This window comes from Oreochromis aureus, linkage group 1, assembly GCF_013358895.1.
Source record: "Oreochromis aureus strain Israel breed Guangdong linkage group 1, ZZ_aureus, whole genome shotgun sequence".
NCBI classification, from domain to species: Eukaryota; Metazoa; Chordata; class Actinopteri; order Cichliformes; family Cichlidae; genus Oreochromis; species Oreochromis aureus.
Genome location: NC_052942.1, coordinates 33,265,702 through 33,293,686, shown reverse-complemented (window position 1 = coordinate 33,293,686; position 27,985 = coordinate 33,265,702). Strand labels below are relative to the sequence as shown.

The 27,985-nt window shown below is 38.7% G+C and overlaps 1 protein-coding gene across 2 annotated transcripts; it reads right to left on the bottom strand.

Moving 5' to 3' along the window:
* Window positions 1–5: 5 nt before the first annotated feature.
* Window positions 6–12,773, bottom strand: brd7 (bromodomain containing 7). 2 transcript variants are annotated; one of them, XM_031746512.2, is made up of 17 exons: window positions 12,618–12,773; window positions 12,036–12,229; window positions 11,841–11,934; window positions 11,696–11,753; window positions 11,382–11,526; window positions 10,782–10,892; window positions 9,095–9,264; window positions 8,241–8,355; window positions 6,819–6,894; window positions 6,066–6,173; window positions 5,839–5,974; window positions 4,506–4,617; window positions 4,343–4,390; window positions 3,594–3,675; window positions 1,932–2,075; window positions 275–415; window positions 6–180 (listed from the first exon to the last, which is right to left on the bottom strand). In XM_031746512.2, exons 1-17 carry the CDS (start codon window positions 12,664–12,666, stop codon window positions 119–121), a joined length of 1,845 nt encoding a protein of 614 aa, XP_031602372.1. In that variant the 5' UTR covers window positions 12,667–12,773; the 3' UTR covers window positions 6–118. The 2 variants fall into 2 exon arrangements, with proteins under 2 accessions (XP_031602372.1, XP_031602373.1); XM_031746513.2 differs by lacking the exon at window positions 4,343–4,390 and having other exon boundaries at window positions 12,618–12,666.
* Between the last annotated feature and the right edge of the window lie 15,212 nt (window positions 12,774–27,985).

Below are 27,985 nucleotides of genomic sequence, written 5' to 3'. Positions count from 1 at the left end.
GGTTGTTGGTTTTTATTAAAAAAGGTTTATTGGCTGAAAAGCATACAAATGTAACACAAAAAGCACTTTTTGTACAAAACTTAAGTTATTACACTGAATGAGAGTGTTTGGAATTTCATTACACAGCGATGACTGGAACATCTGGACAACTGGTCTCCATGGCTTCAGCCGTGTCCTGCACTGAAAACGTGGAAAAGTTCTCGTCTGAAATTTTCTGTTTTTTGTTAAGGTTACATACTGCATTTCACACAACTTAAGAGAAACTGCCTTTTACCTGTAGTGAGGTCTATGAAGAGCTCAGGTGGGTCTGGAGGGGCAGCAATGCCCATGGCCTTCCTGATGCCGTAGATACTGCTGACATCACATGGGGCCACCTGACTAGTCAGCTCAGCCAAGTTTGATGTCACTTTCTCAGCTGTAAAGGTAGGAGGATGAACATGAAGACAGCAGGAAATTAAGATATTAAGAAAAAGCAGATAAAAAAACAGATGTAGGACTGGTTGTATTTACCAGGCCTACGTCTGTTTTTAAAAAAATCTATATATCTATTGATACTCTGACTTGGATCAGCTGCTGTTTGTTTTTGCAGCTCCAAACATGTTGGCAACAGAGTGTCCTCTGGTGGGCAAAACAGGCAACACTCATAGTTGAAGGGTGTTTCTCACATCTCTCCTTTAATTTTCATTTATTAACTGTTATATACACAGATACAGACGTATCGAGAAATGGCTAATAATATTAAATGTGATAGCAGGAGCATGCTGCTGACATGTTTATCATGGTGACAACACTCGAGACAAGATAACGGAACTGCTATTAACCTTATTATATTAATTAAATTATCCTACATTTTAATGTTGAACTGAATAAAGAAATAGCTTCCTGTCTTTACACTTAACATGATTTGATTGGCTGGTGCCTGTATTGGCATTCTACATGACTAACTATTAAGTTATCAGTACAAACAGCGAGCGAGAGAAAGAAAGAAAAAAAACATGAACTGAACCACATTTCTTAAGAACTGTTACATCCATTATAAAATGTCACTTTACAGGAAGTGACCTCAGGAAAACCAAGCTGATATGTTGATACATGTTGATAGCTGGAAGTGGCTTAAATATATGGTTTAAATGCTTCAACGTGGAAAGGAAGCAATCAATGAATCATCCTAAATCAGTGAGTCAACAGATGGGCAGGTTTGCGAAATTGTATTTAAAAAAAAAAAAAAAATCATTTCATTCTTGTCCTGTTGTAAGATAATCAGCCTAGTGTGGCTGACTGTACTTACAGTAATTGACCTTTTTTTGTTTAAAGTCGCCTACATTTTGATGCTGAACTGAATAAGTAACTAGCTCCTTCGGTTTAATTTGATTGGCTGGTGCCTGGCTGGCATTCCACAAGGCTGACTCTTTAAGTTATCAGAACAACACTACTTGTTACAGCATGTAACAATTCAGTTCAGCAATGCATGAAGTCACATCATCCTAAGTAACAATTTACCGAGTAAAAAGGTTATTTTAAACACAAAAGTATTAAATGGTGATCAAGGACAACCATTTATCTGAAAACCCCACTAATTGTAAATATAGCCTATGAAATTAAAGGTCTCTTTTTAATTTTATAAAGTCATCTAAAATAGAGGGCTACGTATTGCCATTCAGCATAAAAGTTCTTTTCCACAAAATGTGTCTCTTAAAGAAGACAAATTTTGGCACAGGTTACATCAAAATGTGTTTTTTTTTTTTTTTTCCTCTGGGTTCACTCTTTTAAAGAAAAACATTCTGGAAAGGGGCTCCCAGTGATCTGAATCAGGCCAATGTCTAACACACCTGTGAAGGATGCAGGCTACTGAGGTAAATGAAGTGTTGTTCGAGTTCTACAGCTGACTTCAGTGGAAGAACAAAGACGCCCATGCACTATGAGGCTCTTACCCAGCTCCAGCTCCTTGGCAGTCGGGGCCAGCAAGCAGATCATGTTTGGTGGCTGCTTGGCGCTCAGACGTTCCCTCTGAACTTCCTGCAAGTTGCGCAGGAGCTTTGTAGTCTCGTCCAATTTCTGCTGGATGTTCAGGGCTTCTGTGTGAGGGAAGGAGAACACGCAGCGAGTAAATACTTCCTCTGAGTTCCTCCAGTTACCTTCTGGTACCCCCCCAATCATTTCTTTCTAACACAATATATCCACTGTTTCTGAGCCCTGACACAGACCCGAGTTCTCGTGTTACATCAATACCCGAAGGTGCTGAAAGCTGATGACAGAAGAACTCTAGAAAGATCTCAAAGGAAACATAATAGGATGATGGACAGCTAATATGTCACTCAAACAGTTTTAGACATTAAAATGTTTACATTATATACAATCTTGACAGAACAATGAGCCACGGTACGCTTACATAAAGGTATACGTAGGGAGAACAAATATTATAATAAATAATGGCCATGAATTTTAAAAAGTACCATGACAGATTTTTTGGTCATATCCCCAATACTATGTGAACTTGTATTTTTCTGATTCTCATTTCTCTTCGCAACAGCACGAGGCAGGTCCTTAAGCTGCATATAGTGCCACAACTCTTCTTATTTCCTGCCATCAAGAAAAGGCATTAAAAATATTTCTGCTGAGTTAAAAATTAATACCACTAAGAAGGAAAATAAATCCCTTTTTGATTGTCATACCATCAAAGAATGATGGGAAGCCAGTGGGGACATTAACAGTGCATTCATGCAGAATAACTGAAAAAATACATTCCCGTGTTGGCTTTGTCATCTCAGTTTTATTTAAATAGCAACAGCATTCATCCAAAGGTACTTTTAATTGTAAAGATAAAGATCCTGCAAACTGTAAGAATTATGACACGAGAACTGAAGGTCTGCAAACTTGTATCATAATGCCATCATGCTCTATCACAATATCCATTTTAGGATGTTAATGCTCAGCTAGATCCTGGTAGTCTGGTGAGTGCTGTGATATTTAAAGATGGGTTTTTTTTCTCCGGGTAAATTTTAGTATTTTGATGATCATGTTTATGATCAAGTGGCGTTTCCTGTGGTAAAAAACAACCAAAAGCCCAGGTGTGAACTGAACCACTTAAGAATTGTTAGGGTCAGGGTTGTAGTGACTGAAAGTTTCCTGTGGATGTAGATCTACATCTGTATGTAGATGTAGAACACTAGGTGCCTGGTTTGGCAAAAATTTTCATCACAACTACTAAGGTCACAAGTTTTTGATCATGTAATTAACACAGATCCAGGGCTAAAGGCGAGGGGGGCAGTGACAAAAGATGAACTAAATGTGCCCATCAATGTAATTTGGGCTTTTGGGTGAAAACAAAAAAAAAAAAAAAAAAAAAGGTAAAGTGGAGGTGCCTGAATGACAAAACAAGAGCATGATTGCAAAACAGAATTCAGCACAATAACCGTTTTATCTTGATTAGCTTGTTTTTATCATTGAAACATGAAAAACATTCATGACATGTGTTTATAGTGCTTTCTAAAGGAACCAAATTAAACATTTTTAAAGACTTCAAGATGTTCTGATCATTCCTAAAAGTATAATTAGCTGCAACTTTAAATACAGAAGAAACTCAGACGTTTTACCCTCAGAAAGCTCCTCAGTCATCTGCAGGCCTGCAGCAGAGCGCAGGAAATCCAGTCTGTCAGATGCTTGGGGGTCAGCTACCTACCAAAGACAGAGGGGAAACAACATGGTTAGTTAGATTAGAAAAATGCATTCCACACTGGAGATAAAGGGAACATCACAATCTTTTGAAGCTTCTTTTGTCGTGCTGCTTCTTCACTACAATAAAATCAGGCCTAATCAAAAGCTGCAACACCCGAGCAGGGGATGAGAGTAAACTGGAGGGCGGCCAAAAACAGCAAAAAGCTAGCACAGAGGGCCGCTGTGTGTCTGACGGTGGGCCCCTGCTCTGGTTTCCTCTACTGCTCTGAGGAGCGATTCAGCTTCAGTCAGTGGGCAGTAGAGGAAAACAGTCCTCTCAAAATTCTCCAACAGCGGGCCTTGAGCATGTAGCACTGCTGTGTTTTAAAAGGAAATGTTCTTTCCATCCTTACGCCAGGCCCCTGCTATGTTGACACAGCTGGTGGATGCAGCAGTCATCAGCTGAGGCCATCTATAACACAAATTAAATCCATGGGGTATAATGGAGGAGCACGTGATATGCTTTGCACTGAACAGCAGCAGCTTCAAAAGCAGTGCTGATGAGGATGAGTGGCTCCGGTTTTGTATTACATAGCGAATGCTGGCACTCGTCACTTGACACCTCACGGACATTTCTATTACATGCTGCACATTTTTTGATCAGGGTTTCAGCTCCAGATTCTCTCACCTCCATGCCATCCTTGTCCTCTTGTATAATTGACAGCTGCTCTACTTGCTGGAGGAAAAAATGACAAAAAACCCCCCAAAGCAAAGTAAAAACATTTAGTCAACTGGAAGACTTTCCTGTCCTGAAACAAAAAACAACAAATGACGTCAAAGAAAAAGCTTACTTGCTCGGTGTCCTTCAGGATTCTTGAATGCTCTCCGTTTGTCACTGCATCCAGGAAGTTGTCTGCCAGTTTGTACACATACTCTTCTGATTTGGCCAGGAACTCTGACAAGCTGCCAAACAACCAAACAAACAAAATTTTACTACAGTTATTTCCTATGCAGCAGCGGTGTAAAAGTCTGAATCATTTTGTTGACTGAGAATAATGACAAGTAGTTGATATTGACACTCCTGCAAATTGGTGGAAAAATAACTGCACCTCCTACACAACCAGTTGAATAAGGATGCGCTACTAATGGTAATTACAGATTTTCATTAATCTGTAAACAAAATCATACTGTGCTTTTCCGTTTAGAGGAAAAAATAGACACAAGAGACAATGAGCATGTGGTAACAATAAGCTAAATACATATAGTACTGTGCAAAAGCCTTAATTCATTCTTCATTTCTTTATATTTTGCAAGGAAAACATACATAAAAATACAATATTTATGGCAAAAAAAAGAGTCTGTGCAACTTGACAGCCACTGTTGAATACTGAGGCTCCTAGGTTGGGGGGAAAGAAAAAAACAGACTCCAGTATTTAATGGTCATAATATTGGTGTTATGTGACATATGCGGTCTGTTTGTCAACCTTTGATTTTGGAGTGCTCATCCTTCACAAGCATGAGAATGGCCAACATAAATTAGTTTTTATAAAAGGGGTGAGCAATTTATTTTCCCAAGGGGCCACATGAGAAACTGGGGGTGTTGTGAAGAACTGCACCGGTCCCAGTTTCCCATGGCCCCTTGGAAAAATTAATTGCTTACCCCCTTTTTTTTTTTTTTAATCACCTTGCATTTACTGAACTTTTCAGTTGAATTATTTAAAGATCAACCATATATATGCATTTCCTTAAACTTCACCTAAAAATTATGTAGACAAATAAAATTTAAATTAAAATTCAGTCATGGATAACTAATGGTCCCCACTGGCTGCAACCTTCATCATAAAACGAACCCATGTAGCTTCACCTACTGAAACCTTTTTATGGCTTTTATATGCCCTAGATCTTTTTCATTCTGAACACTTTGGAGTTCCACAAGATGTACCAACCTGTTATGAGCATGAACATCATGAGAGAATAAAACAGAAACAAGATGAAACTGAAGTGTACGAAGAGATGAAGGGTTTGAATCAGGGTGAGGCTCCGCTTTCAGCTTACCTCCTCCTGACACAGAAAATCCAGTGGAAAAAGAGGAACATCTGGAAAGTAATCAGTGAGGAATGCCTCGCTGATGGTTTGTGTAAAAGCCACAGAGCTCGGGTCCTTCCACGGACACGTTGTTCATACCTGTCTGAGCCCTGGAGGCTGGACTCGTCTCCATAGAAAGAGTAGATAAGGTCAGAATCTTCCTTGCTGATGTTGGCAAAGCTGGAGTCGTAGGTTGGCGCGTAGGAGGTGAATGGCCCATAGTTCATGTAGGACACTGTGGAAAGTGCCGCACACAGATAATTTATTGTCTTTCCTTTGAGACTCTGATATCAACAATATGGAGAAACATAAAGGTAGAGCCATACCTGGAGTGATCCTGTTCCTCTTGTCCTCCCTGAAGCCCTGCAAGGTGTTCACACCGCTCTGCAGCCGGTTGGACATCATGCCGAGTTTCACAGGACAATAACCCACATCTGCAACAGCAAACACAGTTTTTTCCCCCTCATTTCTGTGGCTGCATCATCATTTCTTTTATAGGTCTGGAAATACTAATCAACCATTAAAATTTCCCCACAGTCATAGTTTACAGAAATTAAAATCAAAGAAGCCAAAGGAAACTTATATTTCACTTTTTTGTGTATAAAATGTTGTTATTTAAAGTGGATATATTATGCTTCTATATTTGTATTTTTGGACTTTACAAGAGTGGTGAAGCCTCTCAGTTCATCCACGGCCAGAGCCTACGACAGAAGCTGATGGTGTTTTCATTTATAACTGTGTGGGCTGCAGTGATGGAGTCGTGTAGTTACATTTCTAGGGTTTCAGAGCAATTTGCGTTTGTAATGTATCTGTGATCTAGATTTAACACAGAAGTATAACTCCAACTGAAAACAGACTGTTTTAGCTCCTCTTTCTTTAAGCTGTTTCCTTCTGATTGGTTGTCCTACATAAACCCCTTTGAATCAAAATTCAAGCCTGCACTTTTGGCCTAAAGGGATTAATGGTGTATGTGCTGATCTTTTTACATTAAAGCCATATTCAATATGAACATCCACCGCTGTGGCAAATTGTAATAATTGGTCTAATTGAGCTCTTTTATAGTTCCAAAATAGTCTCACCTCCTGCTGAGGGATCTGCTGGGTTGAGGATAGCCAGAGTAGTGGAGCCATCTGACTTCCGCCTTGCAAACTCCAACTACAAAACAAATGAATTGTAAAACCACAGCTCAGTGAAAGAGGAATAAAAATAATGAGAAAATATTACATTATTGGATTGTAGTTAAATAATTAGATAAGACACAATGGACATCAGATAAATAACCATCACTGAATCTACAACATCGTCTCCAGAGTCTGAAACAAAAAAGAAGGCGTGGATATGTTTTAAACTGGGGCCCTTACTGGTTTTTAAACACAAAGCCTAATTTTTAATGTAGAGTGCCAAAGCTATTTTGGCAAAACAAAAGCGGCAAAGCATTTTTATTCATGCTTTAAATCTCTGTGGTCACAGACTGCACACACAGCCTGTAAAAATAATAACACTAGCAAGCACTGATTACATACCACATCACAAAACTAAAAACACAGTGTCCAGAACATGTAACTCAAGTCATTTCAACCTTATGCAGCTGTTCTGTAATTCTAAAGAAATTACAAAAATGTAAAGTAAAAAACAGAAACTATTCTTCCACTATGATCTGTTTATTAATAAAAGGAAACATCAGTATATCTTGATTCAACTTTATGGGCCAAAATTCCTAAATGGGGCAAAATAGCGAGTGAGTGCAATCGCCAAATAGTGCTCAAGTTCAAAAAGTTCACAGCTCTTACAATTTTGTCCATTTGTAAATATTGAGAGTACTTTTTTTTCTGGTGCAACATATTAGTAAATCTGGCCCTTTGGGGTTAAACGAGGATCTGCTGGGGTTAGTTGATTCGCTTTGTCTTACTTTTTTCCTTCACCGAGAAAAAAATAGAAAACATAAGTAAATATTTACAATTTACATGTAATGGAAATCTAAAAGGATTAATACATGTCTCATATTAGATTTTTCTTATCTAATCTGCAATGACTTTTCTTGATCCTGCTCTTCCATGTCTTTCTCATCTACCCTTCAGATCATTTCATTCAATTACTGCTTTCAACTTTCAGCAAGCTCTCGCTGGCTATGTACTCTAAAGCGAGTTAAATTACATCCGCACTTAAGTGTAAACGATTGGGAGTTGTTGTGCATAAGAAATTACACTACATAGATGAGTTTAACAGCTGCCTTCCATGGTTACCATTTTGCATCACAAGTGAACCATGGTGCAAAATGCGTTATACTGAGTGATAATGTGCTTAGTGTTGGAAATTTTGTCTAAATCAGTGAAAACTGTTTAAAATTTTCCCAAAAGAGCAAGTCATTCCACAAAGTAATTTAGAACATGCTTAGGAGAACGAGACCTGTAATACCATGACGCCATCTGAAACATTATGATCTAAAAGATCAGATATATCAGTTTGAAAGTGTGTTCTTGTGTTTAACCCTGCTTTCTCACATCAGACTGCAGCACTCTGTTGGACAGCTTTCCTCCAGACTCCTCAATGACCTTGCGTATTTCCTCAAGCTCTTTCTCTGCTTTTGCTGCTTCGTCCTTAGAGTCTTTGTCCTGTCTGCAAATGAAAAGCAAATTGAAAGATGCCAGATGATGACACACCATGACCGTGAATGTACTTTGTGGCAACAACAAAAAGTATACACACAGCAGAGAGGAAATTTTCAGGAGTGTTTCTGTTCATTGTATGCCCACAATCTGCTTTCATTCCTTTGATAATCTACCTGTGTGCTTTTGTGACGTCAACAAACACAATAAAGATTTTGAGACAGCATATTTTGCGAGATAAAAGGTAACTGAATGAAAAACAGCCTACTACGTGGCTTTCTGGGGCTCGTCCTCTTATAGTGAGTCATAATAAAATGCATAATGTCACCATACGGGTTCTGTTACATCACTAAGTTAAAACACAGCTGTAAAAGATGATAGCCAAGAGAAAACAAGCCCCAGCATGTCATCAGGCATTCCCCACATTCTCAGCCTCCAGCTCCACAGTGGAAAACAAGCTCACGGAAATCAACACAGTCCACTTATGGGAAACTGTTTCCACTCACATGCTGCATCTCTTCGTATTTCTCAGTTCTGCTGATACAAATGTGAAACCTTCTACTTTTTTAATTTTACAAATATGTAATTGTGTCAGGCCAACTGTAATTTTAAGGGGTTAAAATATTGACAGTATGGTCAGGAGTATTATTAAAATCCCTCTATGAATTGCAGTCTGGGCTCTCCAAGCTACACTTAAATGTGGCATCAAGGCTTAAGGACACGTGTGCAAAGTCAACATGTGAAAGGACCTGGGAGTGCTGGGTGTCTGTGACCTCTCGCTGCTGTCTGTAGTCACAGGTCCCTCCTTGTTCTGGTCCAGAAAGGTGCTTGTTTGTTCCTCAGATTTCAAAGGTTGTTTGGCAGAAGGGTCAAGACCAGCCATAAAATCTATGCTTTGCTTCAGGCTGTCCAGCCTTTCCTATTAGGGAAGGTGAAAAAAAGGCTTTTTACTTGGATTTAAGAAAGAGAAAAAAAATAACCAAGGAGAAGAAAACTGTCTGTGATGCTGAGTTTGTGAGCATCTGCTGCCCCCAACTGTTGCTTTGTTCCTAAAGCAAGGTTACAGCAGCCTGATTTACACAGATTATTTTACAGCAGGCTATTTATCAGTAGAGAACACCTGGGTCCTTATTTGAGTGCTGTTTTGGAACTTTTAGTACATAATTCACTTTTCTCCTGTCTCGATTATTGTAACTCACTTTTCATGTGGATCTTTAGATTACTAAGAGCCTGTTTTCAAATTGTCCAGAATGCAGCAGCTCTGCTCAGCAGCTTAGTTAATTTTAAAATATTATTAAAAACACATAAAGCCCTACATGGCCAGGCTCCTGTCTAGATAACAGTGCTAGTGACTCCACATTCCAACAACTGGCCTCTCCGATCATCTGATTACAGTCTGTGAACTATTCCACACTCTTCCATTTTAAATCCAGAGACGACCAAGCTTTTGAGGTTGCAGCTCACAAAATTTGGTACACACTTCCTTGTTTTAAAAGACTGATGACAGCAAATTTTTACATGTTAACTTTTCTTAAAATGTTTGCCCGTTGTATGTAAGAATGAATGTAAAACTGTATGTTTCATTTTCTGTCTGTATGCTGGGTAGTACTATGGAACTATGTTTTTAAAAAGTGCCATTCAAATAATGTTATGGTTATATAGAATTAGAATTCAACTTTATTGTCATTGCACATCTCACAGGTACAGGGCAACGAAATGCAGTTTGCATCCATCCAGAAAGTGCTTTAGTCGTGATATAGATATATTACAATATAAATTAGCAATAATAGAGATGTGTAAGTATATTACAGAAATGGGTCTATTATGGTATGTTATAATGTACACAGTGTGAAGTATGTTATGAATATTCTATAACTATAAGTATGTACAGGCTGTAGTGAGTACAAGCTATGTACAGGCTATGAACAGGATATAAATATGAAATAAAAACTATACAGAAATCTGAGATATACAGTTATACAGAATGTGAACTATGTAAGTTATAAACAGTTGTGGGATTAAAAATTATCGTATGTACAGAATGATTATCTACACAGAACTATACAGAACTATACATAGTGGTATATAATTGTAACAGAAAAATCTGTGCATATTCATACAGTATGTTTGTGTCCATTTTTTATTGCTGACAGATGTCTACAAAAAAACTACAACAGCTGATGTGGACACAAATCGTAATTACAACTTCAAAATTACTGCGAAGTTTGTCATACATTAGGCTTTATAAAAATTTAGATCCACAAAAAATTATTTGAAATAATTTTAAATAATATATTTTGGGGGGCTTTCAAACTGAAGTTTTCTGTTACCATGTGCAGTTTTAAAATAAAGCTTCTTAATTTTTAAAACTTGATGAACCCAAATTACCCCCAAGAAAAAGAGGTCAAAGAAAATGACGGTCCGAGGTCACAATACCTGGCTCAAGATCTTCATTCCGGAATGTAACAGTTTCCGTGCTGCTTTATGGTAGATTGTCTCAGGTTTGTTGTAAATCATGGCATTTTCACACATAATCCTGAAATCAACCTGCATCAATGACACATGTAACATTTTAAAGCATGACAAATACAACAGCTTCTGTTAGTTAAAACACACTAAAAATGTGTCCAAATGTGGCCTTTAGGGGAAAAAAAAAATGCTTAAGATTTTAACATGATTTAAATTTTTTTGAATAAGATGAAGACATCATTGACAAAAAAGGTCACTCAGTTTTAGCAGTTTGATCAAACAAAGAAGTATAGTCTGCAAATTGCACTGAAGCTACTTGTCAACAAAGACAGGCAAAAAACATCACCTATCAGAACATATATTAAGAAGGAAAAATTACTGAATTTTCACCCAAAACAAGTATCATTAGTGGATGGGAACCCTCCATAAGCACCAGGTCAGTGTGTCCTACAGTAAGCTAGAGTATCAGCAATTACAAGAACTGTGTCTTTATACTTGAAAGAAGGGTTTAATTTCTTTCTTCCAACTGAATGCGATAGTACAACTGGCAGTACCACAGACATGTACCTTGAGTTCATCCAGTGACTGGTAGCACTCTTTCTTTACTTTGTCTTTCATTGTACTGAAGTCCATAGGACGCTTGATGACTGCAGAGTAACCAGGAGCAATGAGGTCTGTCACTGGAAATGAAAAGAACGCGTTCGGGTCTTTCCTGCAGAGAAGACACAAACAGTTTTTAGTCACAGAAATATCATTACCTAATGCGGTGAGTTGCTCACCTCATTATTTATAGATATTGCTAAATGTCAAATATTTAAACAATAAATAAAAATGCAAGTGCACAATTATCCCTGATCAATAGGTGATAAATGCTGCTGCACCTTTGGAGCTGCCTAATGAGCTGATTCAAAGCTTCCTGCAGAGGAGTCTGTTCTTTTTCTGTGGGAAAGAGCAAGATAACTTAAGATTCTTTCTACAACTTTGAGAATAAGTGTTGGTATTAATTTAGAAAATATTTAACATTACCTTCCTGTTTATCAATCTCTGAACGTATAGGAGTCCTGCTCTGCTCCCGGTCATCATCTCCATCTGCATCCTGCCCTTTCTTCTTCTTAGTTACCTAAAACAAACAAACATACATACATTAAATTCACACACACTACCCTTAAAATATTTAACATTATATGGCAAATTATCTATAACAACAGATATGATGTTTACCTTCTTCTTCCCTTTTTCCTCCTCTGGTGACCCAAAGCTTTTCTCTTTATCCTTTTTCTTCTTCTTTTTCTTGTCTTTGGGTTTGTCAAAGTCAGCCGGTTGTTCGTCATAAAAAGTGTCAAGGCTCGAGCTTCCTGTCGTCACTTCATTTCCGGACACTTTCAGCACCAGCTTCAGTGGTCTGTCTCCATATTCTGTACAAACAAATAGCGATTAATAATAAAAAATAATGGTGTATGACTACAGTGAGAACATACGGCAGCTTAGGAAAGCTAGAAACAATAGCCGCTAATAACTAACTCGGAAGTCATTTAACTTACGCTGCAGGTCTAGCGAAAAATGTATTGTATTCACACATCACCACCTCAGTATTATTATTTTCCATTAAAAAAAATGATGGAAACATGTACAGATGTCCATATAACTAAGTCGGGAAGGTAGTTTAGCGATAAGCTAGTTTACCAACTAGCTATATTGTCGTGCTAACAGTGGTACGATACAAAAACACAGGGGCTACAAGTTAATTTAAAATTTAAAAACGGTTTATTCTGATAAGCAGCTGAACTGTGTGGGATGAAATACCTTCATATCCATGTTTCTCGGACTTATGCTTTTTGTGCTTCTTGCCCATTGTCTATGTTTTGGTCTGCACCAGCGGCCAACTGCTGTGGCTGAGCACTGTGGTAGCGGAAGTAAAATTTCACCAGAGGCAGATACAAATGCAGCGTCGCCTGTCGGTGCGGCGGTGGTAATACCCGTGTCTATGGGTACGACCGCCCTTTCAGCCGGAAGGAGGCGACATAACCTTTGAAATAAACTTCAATCACGGACCCAAGCCTGCACAGCTGCCATTTGCCATGACCCCCCCCCCCCTTTAAAATAACATATGATAATAATCGTTCACCTGGAGAAATCACTGTCAGCTAAAATGCTCTTAAGCCACATACAAATACAGGGAGCACATGTAAGCCACACTCGGTTACATGTATCGATAATTCAGCACGCCTGAATCATATACAGAATGTCCATTTTCCTTTAATATATGGATAAGTAAAAAAAAAAAAATCGAGATGCTTAGAAGACATGTCCAACTGCAGTACAGTGAGTATAAACACATGCAACAAGAGAAAGTTCATGGTGAAAAGAAAGAATGTAGTATTGCACCTTTATGAAGCCAGGAAATTTGCAAGTGGCGCAATATTAGAAAAAACCTGAAGTAACAGCTTGTTACATGTTCAGATTACATCAAGATTAGGTTTTAGAACTGACATCAGACAACTGTTGACTGTATTCATCAGCAACCCTTTAATACACCTGGAGTGTTGCATAATGATGTGTTTAAATGATCCCTATATTTTGATTTTAATGCACTGGGTATACTTTTATTGTAATTTTTTCCATAACATTATTTCAGTGATTGAAATCAGTGCCTTAAGACCCAGACATATGTGTTCTATATGCAGCTAACCATGATAAGCCAAAGAAATTCTGGAGATGTTTTATGCAAAGACATTTTTTAGCCATAAACCATAATATTTTTCTAAATGTAAAAAGTGAAGTAAAGTGTCTCTAAACCACAGTGGTTAATATTGAGGTCTTTCTTAAAACTTAAATTTAAAATTTGTTAAAAAAGCAGACACCTCTGTAAAGAAGAGAGAGAGGATATTTGGTTGAATGTTGACTTCGCAGGACTCTGTAGCGGCAGGAGCTTCCCTGTCCGTTTCGGAGCTGTTATACTCGGTTAAATTGGGACATATTGTACTGTCTGATGAATGACAGATGTTTTATTCATGGCGGAAAGATAGTCTACATTCTTTGATGCACATTCCAGGTTTAATGAAAAGGGCAAAAGATGGAGCGGAAAACTCGAAAGGAATGAAGATTGACAGAATCCACTATTTGAGCCATTCCTGCTCATAGATGAAGACATGATATTTATACTCTGTTATCGTTTGAGTCTCCTATCTTAGCAAACTCATCCCCAGCAAATTACTATAATACATTCTTTACATATTCACTGTTATTGTGTTGGGGAAAAAAATCAGTTGCATGTTATCCATGGCCATATTTAAAATTAAAATAACCAGAAAATTTAGTGTAGTAATTCAGAGACTGATGGTCTTCTTATGTGTCATTTGTGCAAATGAAAATACACATACAGCTGTAATTTACTTGGAACTTGATTTAGACCCTTCTCCCTGTGATGGAAAACCACTGAGTTCCTTATGAAATAGAACGGTCAGGGAAAGTGTTTCCTAGTAATATGCCCACAATTCTCTGAGGGGTAATTGTGTTTTCTTTCCTCCTTGACTAAAATTAAACACACAAATAAAGGATCATTTGTGGGCCCAAAAAACCGATGGATTTTTATCCTCCCTTAAACCTCCGAAGGCAGGAGAAACAAGTTTTTAGCCTGTTTACACTTCCAGCAAATATGAGCTGGAGATTGGGTTTCTCTACATAGTAAATGCTGTTAGGAAATTGAGGAAACTGTTTCGGGCCCTAAAACCAAAATAATAAGCTGAAAGACACCAAAATGTTCGACAAAGTTGAGGAGCTTAGTTTCATTTTGGATTGTTTACATACTAGGAATGATTGATTTATAATCACTCATGAACATACACATTTTCTTTCCAGAAAAAAGAAAGTTTGGAGTCATTTTCATGCGTTGTATGGTGTATGGTATTGTGTATCACAATCCTGGATAGTAGCTTTGAACAAAGTGATTATAAAATCCCTAATATCAAATACATTTTGGCCTTTTTGAGCCTTTCTAATGAACATTTTAGATAACTACAACATGAAAACAAACCTCTTTTCAAAAAGTTCTTCATTTACTGTCCATGCAATGTAATGAGTACATCAGTCAAAGATAGAGGTCTGTGTTCTCTACAGATTTGCTAGTCCAGTACTACTCCGCAGCCCCAGAGAGGCCGTGGGATCCATCTGCTTGAGTCCAGCTGCAGAGCTGCGCATACATTGGAAGTCCATGGATTAAAAGGAGATCAGTTACACCAAACAGGGTTAACAAATGGCAGATGTTGTGAAATTCATTATCCTCTGTCACAACAGAGGGGCTAAAGGGACCCGGAGACCATTTCCACATGAAAGCTGCTTCCCAACAGAACCATGGGAAACCGCTTCCCGCCCTGCAGACGGGATGGAACTGGCATGTTTTGGTCTCTGCACATATACACAACAAAAATACAAACAGGCATACAAATGCAGGCTTTGAACGGTTTATCTGTTTTGCACATGGTTTGACTGAACCAGCTTTGGAGATAAAATGTGCTGTTTGGACTGCCTGAGCCAGAGCACCACAGTCTTTTTTTCCCTTTTTTTTAATGGTGTTGGGACAATCTGGTTTGAGTTGTGCTGTAAAATGTCATCCTGGTGACAGTCCTGTAGTTAAAAACCATCTCTTAAAAATAATTTGAAAACCAACTTCCCCTTTATTTTCACTCTTGGTGTTTTCGTGTATTTTCTCTGATTTTGCAACATTTTGTTCCTACCTCTGTTTTAAATCTTGGATATTAAAGTTATAGCTTCATTTCTTGCTAATTACATCAAACTTAAAGCCCGTGGCAAATGGAAATGAATAACGTCTGTCCTTTTGGCTGGATATGAGAATATTTGATGAAGTTCAGTCATAGAAGTCTTTTCACAAGAAGTTGTGAGCGCGCTACTCACTTATGACAGATGAAATGTTTGGGGTCATTACAACTGTCAACGCAGAACGGGTTTGAAGATGTAACCAGCCATCACAAATAAGTCAGACAGAAACATCAAAGAGGAGAAGCCAATCATTCTGCCTCAGTGTTTTTCTCCCGTATGCCAGTCTGTCATGACAACATCTTTGAGCATCAATCACTCATCCCCGTCAAAGCGCTATGTGTATGGTGACTCTATTTTTATGCACGTGGGTTTGATTGTCAGTTTTTACAGCTCGCCATTGTCACCGTGTTGTTGTCCTGTGGTCCTCTAACATTCCACCCAGGTCTGTAGATGAAAGTATGCACTTTTTTTGGTGCTCTAACAATCACTTCTTGTGATGTAGAGACTGAAAAAGCTTGTTATGTGCAAAACAATTGTCAATATAACCTTTTCCAGGGCAGAAAAGTGTTATGAAATGTGATGGGATAGACATTTCCAGAGATTGTTTATAAAAGATGGACATAGCCGCAAAGATGTCACACTAAGGTAGTGTAGATGGACTAAGGTAGTGAGATTTACCAGCATGCTGCATGGATAGAAGGCACACAGATCATTTTGTGAATATTACTTAAAAGTAATCAAATAAAATGCTAAAACAAAACAGTTCTTAAAACCAAAGGACAAACTTCTGGCCAATCTGCATCACACAATAAGTAATCATATTTACAAGAACTTTTCATTTAAATGCTGCAAAAGGCACCAACACTGCAGTAATTTCACTGATTTGATGGTCTGCACATTGTCTTTAAGCCTGTGTTTTAAAATAGCTTAAAAAACCTTAAAATGTAAGCTAAATGTATCAATATAATGTTAACAAAGAATATCCTAACCCTAACTCTGGCAAAATACAAAAACTCCTGAAGAAATGAGGGTAGAACTACAAAGAAATATCAAAATCTTAAAGAACAGCAGGGAAAATGTTTCAACACACCCACTGATAAAATGCTGCCCCTGGTGATAAAAGTTGTATATTTTGGAGAAGGTGATTACAGAAGTACCTTTTGGTAAACCTGAAGAAGTCAGGCATTTTGCAGCTCAAATGCAGTTTTTAGTACCTATGTATTCACTTTTTTATTTCTGCCCCAGAGGTTACCTCCTGGATTTAACATCATGACCTCAGATGCTGCTTTAGTTACTGAATGTGTTCTTATTAACGTTTGACATCTTCAGTTTTTAACCACAGTATTCTCTGATCTAGTTACTCCTATGTATATTTCACTGGGCTTGCTTAATATTTATTTATTTATTTTTTTAGTATGATATCACTCTTTGCTTGAAGGTACTTAATGTATTATTCTGCTTTTGAAAACTCCATTATAATGGGAGATTCTTTTAAGGGAGGTTGATCTGATGTGTGACTCTACAGGGGATTCTTGTTGGGAGTTATCTGTGTGTAAATGCATAGCGCACACGCATCAAAAAATGCTTACATGCATCATAAATTTGGAAGTGTGTGAGTGTGAGCACATGTGATAGGACAAGCAAGGTGGGTAAAGGATAGGGTGGGAGTGGGGGGATGATTTCTGTCGATCTGAGTCTTTATTCTCCCCAAGCCTCTGAAGACAGTGGTCCTGGGGTGGGTAAAATACACAGGGGAGACGTGTTCAAAGCCTGCGAGCTTGGTGACGATCCTCGTCAGATCCTTAGCTGTTTGAAAAGTTCATATAAACTGAAAGACAGCCGCTGGGAAATGGTCTTTGCAAACTCAATGAGAGTTTATCATCTCAACACAGGGAGAGGCACTGTTTGAGGTGGAAGCGCGCTGCCTGTAATCTTATTCTCCTTCAGAGGTTTATCAGGGGCCGCTCCTTCCTCAAAAAGTGAGTAAACCTGGGTCCTTATAAGCAAGGTATCTCAGAATAGGAGCTGTCATTCGCATTAAACAACACAGCTCCGTTTATGACCTGCTGACGGTAACACAATTTATGGTTTTCTCTTTAAGAAAAAGACCCATTAAAAGCACAATTATCCGAGTACCTCATTATACATTATTTATGCATCTAATTAAACCCCTAATGAGTTATTTGTGTCCATTAATTGTTGTTGTCTGCATGAACAGTTCACTAAACTGTTTCCCTAAACAATAATTGTCTAATATTAGACTGGAAAAAGAAGTTAGAGACTGCAGCAAGAAATATGGTACAACTTCAAAGATGAGGACTTCATACTATCGAGAGGAAGAAAAATAAGAAGAAATCCTTGTGCATCACTAAAAATTTTTCTGTGTAGTCTTTTACCACTGATGTGTCTGTGATACACAAGTGAGGCAGTCAAACGTGGTTATTCTAGAAGGAAATGATATAGAGACATTGCATCTCACAGAAAACACTGTGATTAACTGATGATAATGAAGACAATTGTTGCCTTTTTGTCAGGGTTAGTTGTGTGATAGGCAGGTTGCAGAACTCATGGCACAGGAGTGGAATATAAAACAAGGCTATGACACTGATAATGGAAAATAAGAAAGTCCAAAGGTAATTCAAAAGATAAGTTTAAACCAAGGAAAACACACATCAAGGAATACAGGAACTACAGCACACAACATTGAAGGACAACACTACAATTAGAAAGAGGAGATTCAAAGAGTATGTATTCAAGGTAATGAGGGTAGGGGAAAACAGGTGGGAAATACTATGGGAACAAATCAGGGTTAACGAGACAAGGGGAGTCAAATGAAGTACAAAGCACAAGGGACTAACACCACCAAAATGAAACAGGACAGAACTTACACTGAGGCAAAGACTCCACGTTTACATGTAAAGACAACCATGGAGCGCAAACCTATAACAATCCCAAGCAAAAAACTAAAAAAACAAAAGCACTAGAATAACACACCCAAAAAAACCACAAGATCATAAACAATATAGAACTACAACAAAATCCCTTCACAAAACCCAAAAGGAATCACGGACCCACAAAACTCAAAACTCTGGGTTCAAGACACACAAACTACAACACCTTTTAAGTGCATAAGTTAGACTTTACTGAATTAGTGTAATAAAATTATCTTGAAACCAGGCTGGATTATCATCTGATCAAGTCTTAGTCCCTGTTGGAGCCCCGAAAATTAGGTTTATTCAACATTGTTTGGCATGTAATCTGACGTATTGTAATTTTGTTAGCAATTTGCACTACACAAGAATGATGGCCCAGTCCTTTAGGACTGAAAACCTGAACTGAAAACCTCAATGCAAGGTGGCAATATTTAATTATAGGAGTGTAAATTTATTAACTACTACTATCACCTTCTTTATGAAACACATTCATAATGTGGCCAATAACTATTTTTGCTTATAAATCTGTTGAAAATGGCTGATTATTTTTTTGTTAGTTGCCTAATAAATTCGGTTCTGGAGCACAGCTGGTTTTTGGCTCAATAGTAAATCTGATGTTCAGAGTGAAGGGGTCAAAGGGAGGTTGATCTGACCCTGGCTGGAAGGACTAAGAAGTTAGCTATGATCAGCATTTTCAACCAATTTATGGAACTTATGTTAGCTTAATGACAAAGCTAGCCACATTTGCTATTTTGTATGAAAATTATATACTGTTTAAAAAGAAAAGGGGCACATCTCTTGTTGTGAACCACTTATTACACTAGAACATAACAGGTGCATCAGAAGGAAGAAAGAAGCACTGGGTTTAGTTTTCTGCCTTGGTATTCCTTCAAAATCTGACTTTAACACATCATTGTTTGAGCATTTAGCAACAACTAAAAGAAAATTCATTTTAGAAACTTCCTTGTAAAGAAAATCTTGCTGCAGTTGCTTGGGGCTGGTTGTTCTGCAGTCTTACTCATGTTGCAGCACACAAACTTACAGTCTCCTAAACTCATGAACAATCAGATCCTTCCCACTGGTTAGGCATAAAAAGACCCACATGACAGTGATTTCCAGGGCCCTGCAAAAGTGGGAGGAAACCCGAGATCACTCTGAGGGGATGGCGGTAATTGTCTCATTTAGAGACTGATGCCCACAGGTAAGAGTAATTACGGAGGGCCATTATTCTCTCCTGTCTGTGGGTGTGTGTGTTTGTATGCTGTGGAGGCCAGTTTTTCAGGCGAGTGCCAGCAGCAGATTACAAAGGTGTGGCTGCCGTGCAACATCCAAATGTGACACATAAAAGACAAAAGTGTGGATCAACAGAGGGTGTCTCAGCCCCATTCCGCTACTTTGCCGTCAATCTGACAGATGGCATGGGCCCGTCTGAGGCCCAGGCAATGAGGAGAGCAGTGGCTTCAAAGGCCCTCTGTAATCTGCAGAAACATCACAGGCTGGGAGAAAGTGACTGTCTCCCAGACTCCCGCCCTACTAAGAGGGCGAGCGAGGCGCTAATGAAAGGCAGATAAAGGGATCGCAGGCACAGACAGCGCCTTGTGAAAAAAGAAAAAATTGATAGAAAACATCAGGTAGGCTCGCCTTTTTTCTTTGCTTTTCCTTTTCTTTTAAAGAATCCACAGATAAATGGTCTCGTCAGTCCTTTTGTGTTCCCAGAAAAACAGCAACACACAGATAAAGAGTTATTTTCAAAGCTCTCCTCCCCCGTTGAGTATGACTCAATTCAGACTAAATGGTCAGTGCTGAGTATGGGGTAAAGTTAGTGATGATGGAGATTGGAAATGTCACTAGTGGCTTGTTTTTTTGGTGGCTTTGATGTGACAGTCAGGCCTGGCGCTTGCTGTCAGACGTGGCATTAATCAGAGAAACTTGGTTCTTTGTCACCCTTTGCCACATTCATTTATTGCCCAGGAAGCAGCCGCATCCCTTCATTTGGACTAATCAATTCTTCTTTTTAGCAACATCTCAGCTCACAGGAAGTTTGCATCTCCTTTCATGCAGCACTGATGCATCACAGCACCAATATCAAAAGCACAATATGTCCTTTTAAACGAATTTTAAAGGAAATTGTAGGTTGAAATCAAGGTGTCCGTCTCCCAAGTATACATAGCATTTATCTAATAAAAGGCTTGGGTTATTGTATAAAGGTCAAGCAATTACTGTCACCAGCATTGGCCATGCTACAGCAGTTACGACAAAAACAAGTCTGATTCCCAGTCTCCCTCAGATTGTGTGATGTGGAACTGGACAGCCAGAAGGTCCCTGAAGTAATTTATAAGTTTTGCGGTTAGCACTGACAGGTTCAGTGGAGTGAGCTAGAATCAGTCATAGTGTGCAGACCCCTGGCCAGAGGGTTTATTAGCTGCTCTCAGGCTAACCAGCCCAGTCTTTATTTCAACACATTGGCATGTTTTTTCTTTTTCCTGACAAACCATTGAACTATGAAGGCCCTGTCAAAGCTGGAACTGGCTTATATATTCAGGGAATACCCACAGCTTATGTTATCCATGCCTTGCAGTGAGTGAAACCATATAAAAGAAAACTATAACAACAAAAAAAATGATACAAAGTTTAACTATCTGGCTAATAATTATGGCGTGGAAATCCAGCGTAATAGGCTGATAAGATGCTTCCACTCCAATCACTCAAATGTTAATAAGATGAACCCTGAACAAAAAAACTGTATGTGTATGTGAGGGTCTGCTGAGTTGTTTTTTCTCTCTCTTGGTGACCTATCTGTTGTGAATAACGGGATTTTGACTCTGATATTTGCTGATAAGTGCTGAATCCTCTTAACCTGCTTGGGATTCTGCTGCTTCACATATTAAAATGGCATATTTGAGTGGGTTTGAGCTTTCTGGTGCATCTGTGCTGGATTACTGCTTTCACTCTGCTTAATTTTACAAACAACACTTAGAGTTGGCGTCAGAGTATTTTTATTTCCCGAGGTGAGGAAAACGGAGCCATCCAACATCTAAAGTGGTGGTAAAATGAAACAAAATAGTTCGATGACTGAATAGATTCTAAAAAACAACTGCTGGTCTCCAGTAATTAATCTGAAATTTGCTCCTTACCATTTTTCATGAGAATTTGCAAATTAATAGCCTTCAGTGGTTCAGACTGCAATTATCAGTATCTAATTATTTGTTCATTTGAACAGTTATTGCTACTCTTTGAGTCTTCAAATTGAAATAATTTGTTTTTTTTTAACCAGTCGCTACAAAGTAGATGGCATTTCCAACAGCTTTAACTGTTGTTTGTTTTTACTGCTAATTAAGCAAAGCCCTGATGGACTTCATTTCAAAGGCTGATGTCTTTACAGTGACTCAACCAGATTTAAACTGGATGAGACTGTTTTTCAGATGAGATGTAGATTATTGTGACTCCTGGTCGGTAGTGGGTGACTCCTCTGGCTGGAAATAATATGTATGAAATTCAATTCAGTTCAATTTTATTTATGTGCAGTCATGTCAAGATGCTTTATACTATAAGGTAAATACTACAGGGACTTTCCCTACAGGGAAATACAGAGTAACTCCAAGAAGCACTGGCAACAGTGGGGAAAAAACCCCCTCCCTTTTAGCAGGAAGAAACCTTCAGCAGGACAAGACTCAGGGAGAGGCAGGTTAGGAGAGGGAGACAAGACAAAAGACAGAGATTAATAATAAATCATAATTAAATGCAGAATGGTGTATAAACTCATGGTGGGTGAAAAGAGGTGAGAAAAGAAGAAACACTCAGGTTATAGGAAAATGGCTCTGGAACTCCTTTAGTATACAACCTCAGTAAACTCTTTCCTGATAGGTCAGTGTCTCGGCCGCTAGTTATACTAAATACAACATGAACTCTATTTTGTAAATCATGGTTCCTGTTAAAGTCAAGAAAAAGTTTAAGCCACACCAGGGTTTATCTAGTAACTAACAAATCACTCTGATACATGACAAGCAAGCAAGTATCACGGAGAAACGTGTAATAGACACGCCGCTCCACCGTGTCCATTTCACGCTTTGCCTCTCCAAAACGTGCAATTACTGCAAGCAGAAATTGCATTACCAGCAGGTAATGCAAAATGTGAAATGGACACTTTGGAGCGGCGTGTCTATTACACGCTTTGCTGTGATATTGACTCGGACAGTGTAGTGTTTCTTTGTTTCGGTCAGATTTTACCCTCACTGATCTCATCTAGTTATGAAACACTGAGTTAAAAAACTAAGCTAGTGGCTTCACAACGGCAATGCTAACTAATAGTTGCTGTCTTGCTCTACAAGTGCTTATATGCATGCTGTATATGTTTTATATATATTATATACTGAGTTGCTAATTTAGGTAAAAAGTAAAAAATATATAGAAAAATCTATAACAAAATGTACTTAACCGACAAACTGAACAGACTCTGTGTGTCTCTTCAAGCAGCACAATGTTGCAAAGGATAAACCAGATGTCACAAAGTTGTTAAGTCTTGACACTTACATGAGTGAGTTATATTAACTGTGCCCTGTATTATCCCATACGCTTGCCATTAAAGGGGAAATTAGCTACTGAGGCAAAAAACGCCAATTTTTTAACTAAACATTTTCACATCATTTGAGCTGGATATTTCAACATTAAAAAGGTTTCAGTAAAATGATTTCCATTCATTCTTAGTTTCTTAAATATAGATGACACAAAATATAAAAGACTCATAAACCACTTTAAAGAGCATCTAGCTGACACAACAAGTTAGGCTCCTAGATTACCGACATATAACACTCCACCAGCACCATTTTGAACATCTGCAGATGAGAGGCGCTTCCATAAAGTTCTGGTTTTGTTTTAGGGCAGCTTACAGTAAAATGTCTGGGTGTCAGCTGCTGTTTTACTTTTAGCTCTGCCAGATTCCTCTCCTCCCCACGTCCAGCTGGGAATACAAAAGTCATTCAGGAGTTCTGTAATTGGCTGGAGTTTAATTAAAGGCCAATTTGGGGAAAAAGGCAGACAAAAAGGCAAATTAGAGACACTTGTAAAACAGAAAATGAAATGCTTAACAAGCTCAGCATCGCTATTCACTGACCTAATTTACATGCCAAACCTTTCAGTGAGTGTGTTTAGAGCTTTGTGGCTTCGGTGTTACTGTTACTATAAAGCTCAGATTCTGTAATTAAAATATGGCAAACATTTTGCAGCAGCTCAAATCTTAGTGCATGGCAATAATTTTAAGTTCACAATGCGTGTGTCCCACCTTAAACAGTTTAAATATAAATGAACTGTTTTCTGTCTAATGAAAATTAAGGGCTGGAGCCCTTTGCTCTTCACACCATATTTAAATATGAAAGTTAACCATATACTCATGATCTTTATGATGTGCAGCAAATCACAAATAATTAATATTCATTAATGCATTTTGTCAGTGGAAATTATGATGCAATTCACATGACTTAAGCATTGTCCAAAGATTTATTTTTTTAGTTTAACTCACACAGCTACACTTATACTGTATACACAGTATATCCCTCAGTTCTTTATATTTTGTTTCCAAGGAGCCAGACTTTCTGAACAATAGTTCTCTGAACTTTCTGGAGATCAAAGTTTTTGTATTGGCTGCTTTTTTAGTCATTTTCATCTGAACTTAAAAAAATCAGTGACAACAGGGCTTATAGCGTGATGAACTTAGTGGTATAAATGATCATGAACATGTAGGGAGGAGGTTAGGAGAGAGGTGCAACAGTGATTATCTACAGCCATCTGTAAAACAAGGGTGGGTCTGTCATGGTAAGGTGCTGCATTCCATCCAGTAGTGCTGGGAATCTTGTAAAAACTGATGCAATTATGAACACAGAAAAGTACCATCAGATGTTGATTCACCATGCAATACCGACTGGAATAGATCTGACTGGGAACGTTTCTTTTTTCAGCATGAAAATCATTTAAAAAAACACACAGCTAGTGTAGTAAAACCATACCTGGACTGAAAAGCACACAGTGGACCACTGTAGGTCATGGATTGGCCTCCCCAGAGCCTGGACCTCAACATTATCTAAGCAGTGTGGGATTGTCTTGACACAGAATGGAACAAAAGGCAGCTCAATTCCAAAGAAGAGCTTTGAATGCCCTTGCAGAAGCCAAGAGAACTATTCCTCAAAGAAATTACAGAAAAGCGTGCCTAAGAGAGCTGTGTTGAAAAATATGAGGCGAAACTCTGTTTTGCCTTGTTTTGTGTAAATTGTGTATCTCCCTTTATGTTGGCATCTTTCACTAAATCACTGCACCTATTTCCTATTTTTTGAGCAAAATACTTAAAAAAATCCTTTTTTGACAAAAACAAAACAAAACAATACAGAAAAAAAACCAAGTAATTCCTGTGATTGACAGGTTAAATGAAGACTACATGAATGCTGAATATAATTCAGTCAGTACAAGACCAGGAATCTCTCAGCTCTTTAAAAAGTAATGAAAGTTTGAGGCAGAAACAATCTAGCCATGGAAAATAGACTACAGGGATATGCATCCACAATGTGACAATATTGAGCTAAAAAAACCCAAACCACAATTCCCCTGGTGTGTTTCAGAGTATATGACATATGACTTGTCAAAAATCTGCTTGGCAGACATTTAAGGTGGAATTATATGCCCCTCCACCCATTAAATGAATTTAGAGGATCAAAACTTTCAGTAAACGATAAAAACGTGATTACCATCCACACGTTTGAGGAGCTCTTTCACTGCCAAGCCTTTTGATGAGGCCTCAGCCTTATGCAACAGATTTAGCAGATGTTGTGGTATTTTGAGCTGAAAAGCAGCTCTCAGACAATTTTCAGGGCTGTTGAAGGATAATTTGCAAACAGTCCACTACAAATCCAAGAAAAAGGTGAGTGGTATCTGGGACAGTGACAGCAGCACTGTTCAGATCTGTTGTTCTTTGCCCTCTTTACAACAGCCGTCCCTTCTTCCCTGCTTGTAAAGCAGAAGAAGAAGAGATTATAGCAGTATACAGCAGGATTATAGTGCACTTTTTTGTTGGCCAAATACCAATGACTTTGCCACTCTGATGGCAATCTAAATCTGGTCATACGAAGCAATCCACATTTTTATAAGCGGCAGAATTTTTAAAAGTAAAATGATACAGAAGTGACCGTGAATAATCACATTGTGCCATGAAACTGCAGTAATTCGATGAAATTCTTTTGTAGTGTAGAACATTACACTGTGAAAGTGACATTTACAGCCTGATAAACTCAGCGGGTGGCGATAAGTTGAACGACGCTGAGAGAACTTGAGAACTTTTTCCTCAAACTGCGACACACTTTCCTTGGTGTAAAATAAGAAAAAGGCGTCGATTCTGGAACTCCTGCTCCTTCAAAGCAGCCCCCTTTACGGAGAAGCTGGCATGACCTTGTTTCCTTGGGAGTAAAAGATACAGAGAGCTGGAGGGGCTGGGTGAGGAAAAGGAGGGGTGAAGGAAGGGGGTGGTGGTGGGGTGGCATAGTGGAAGAGGTGGGGTAACTTCAAAACCCACATCAAAAGGAATAAATAATTGTTTCTGCTGGTTTTGTTGTTGTGATACGGATCGGCGAAGCAGCAAGTGGCGAGCAGGAAGCTTTGATTTGAGGCAGCCTTCCTGGAGAGGGCTCCTTCTGTCGGCAGCTGAGCAGAGAGAAGCAGGGCCCACTGATTAAAGTCCTGTTTGTTTTAATCTTCGCTTTTGCCCAGGGGAGGCCTACAGAGAGGGAGAGATCCTGCTGGGGGGTGGGACAAAACTGTTCTCTGGGGGCCAGTTTCTTCGTCTTCTTCTTCTTTGACATCCTGAAAATGAAGCGATGGCGCAGCATCCAGATGCAGGGTGAGGCCGCTTGAAAGGGTCAGTGTGGGTTCAAGATGAGGGAGGCTTTTGGGTCAAAAGGGAATGGCAAATTATGGGGATAATATTAATGTTATTAGTACACCCACAGCCCAGTTGATTCATTTTAATGGTTAGTTCATAGGCATGCATAAAATTCCACTTTAGATTTTCTCTGTAATTACAGCAATACCCTTCTGACCACCTCCCTATGTATGTACTGCTTTAACTGCAATTACAAACCTATTTAATGAATCACATCCACATTAATACAAACATTGAAATCTGGTTTTGGAAAACTTGTTAAAAACAAGCACACATTTGTATTTATTTGAAGTTGTGATGAATTTGAATTAAATGTTTGTGAGAAATGTTTGAATATATGAAAAGTTAATCGCATTGATGTTTCACTGTGTAACAAATAAAATCAGACATTACATTAAATTTTGTCTAAGCTTTAGGGAAATTCAAATGCATTAAGATCTCACCAGAATTAATTAAAAAAAACACTGTTTGATCATTCCTACAGGTACCTGCAACACACGATGCATGAAATTACATTAATTTAAATGTCACTCTGCAAAGCTAGAATATTCCTTACCATCACCTCTCGCTTCGAATAAACGTAATATTTGCGGTGTGATATAATCTGAGTGCTTCCCGCTGATTTGCATCAACTGATCTACACGACACCAAGCCTTTGATTCTGACAGAAATCCACTATTGGCAAAAGTGTCATCAGAATTGCTGGAAGAATGAAATAGACTTGCTGACGTGCACATTGCTTCTAGCCTTTTATGCAGTTATTCAAACAAAGTAGTCTCATTGGATCTTATCGACATATGACGAAACAGCGGAAGGCAGCACTTTCCATTCTTGACAGTAAACAGACGCTTCGTCCACGGGCCTGCCAGTGCTACAGACAGAGCTCGTTAAGAGCTGACATCAAACGCTTATGGAGACTGATGATTTAAATATTGAATCGACTAGCGGCAGCACGCAGACAGAGGAGAGCTGGTATGTGCTGACACTAAAACAGATGTATATTTTAGCAGCCTTTTCCTAGCTAAACTAATGGCTTTGGGGAAGCAGATGAAAGTAAGACCTGCAGATCTGCTGGGACATCTCTGGGGTTTGCTGTACTGTAAGTGGCAAAGACCCCTGGTACCCTCCCTTTCCAAGTTCCTCTGTCCTTGTCTCCTGTACCCCATATATATTGCTACTCCACTGTCAGTTGGATCAGAAGAGAGGTATCCCAATCAGAGGCCTCTTGCCAGGCCCCAGCCAGCGGGGACACTAACAAGCTCTAATGATCTCCAACTAGGCCCGTCTCTCTTCTCTTCCTCCACTCAGTCACAACACAACCTGCAGCACATGCCTCTGAGCAGACTTGCTGTACTGCATGCACCATCACTTGTCCAGCTATGTTCAATTTATGATCTTAATCAAACAGCCTCTGCTAGGACTGGATGGAGCAGTCCCCAAGAATGTGCACTGATAAAGGTACATCCACAAGGGTAAATTATTGTAAGGTTTGATAAAAACATGACAATGAGGCCGTTCTTTTTTTTCATTTCTGGCTGTGGTTT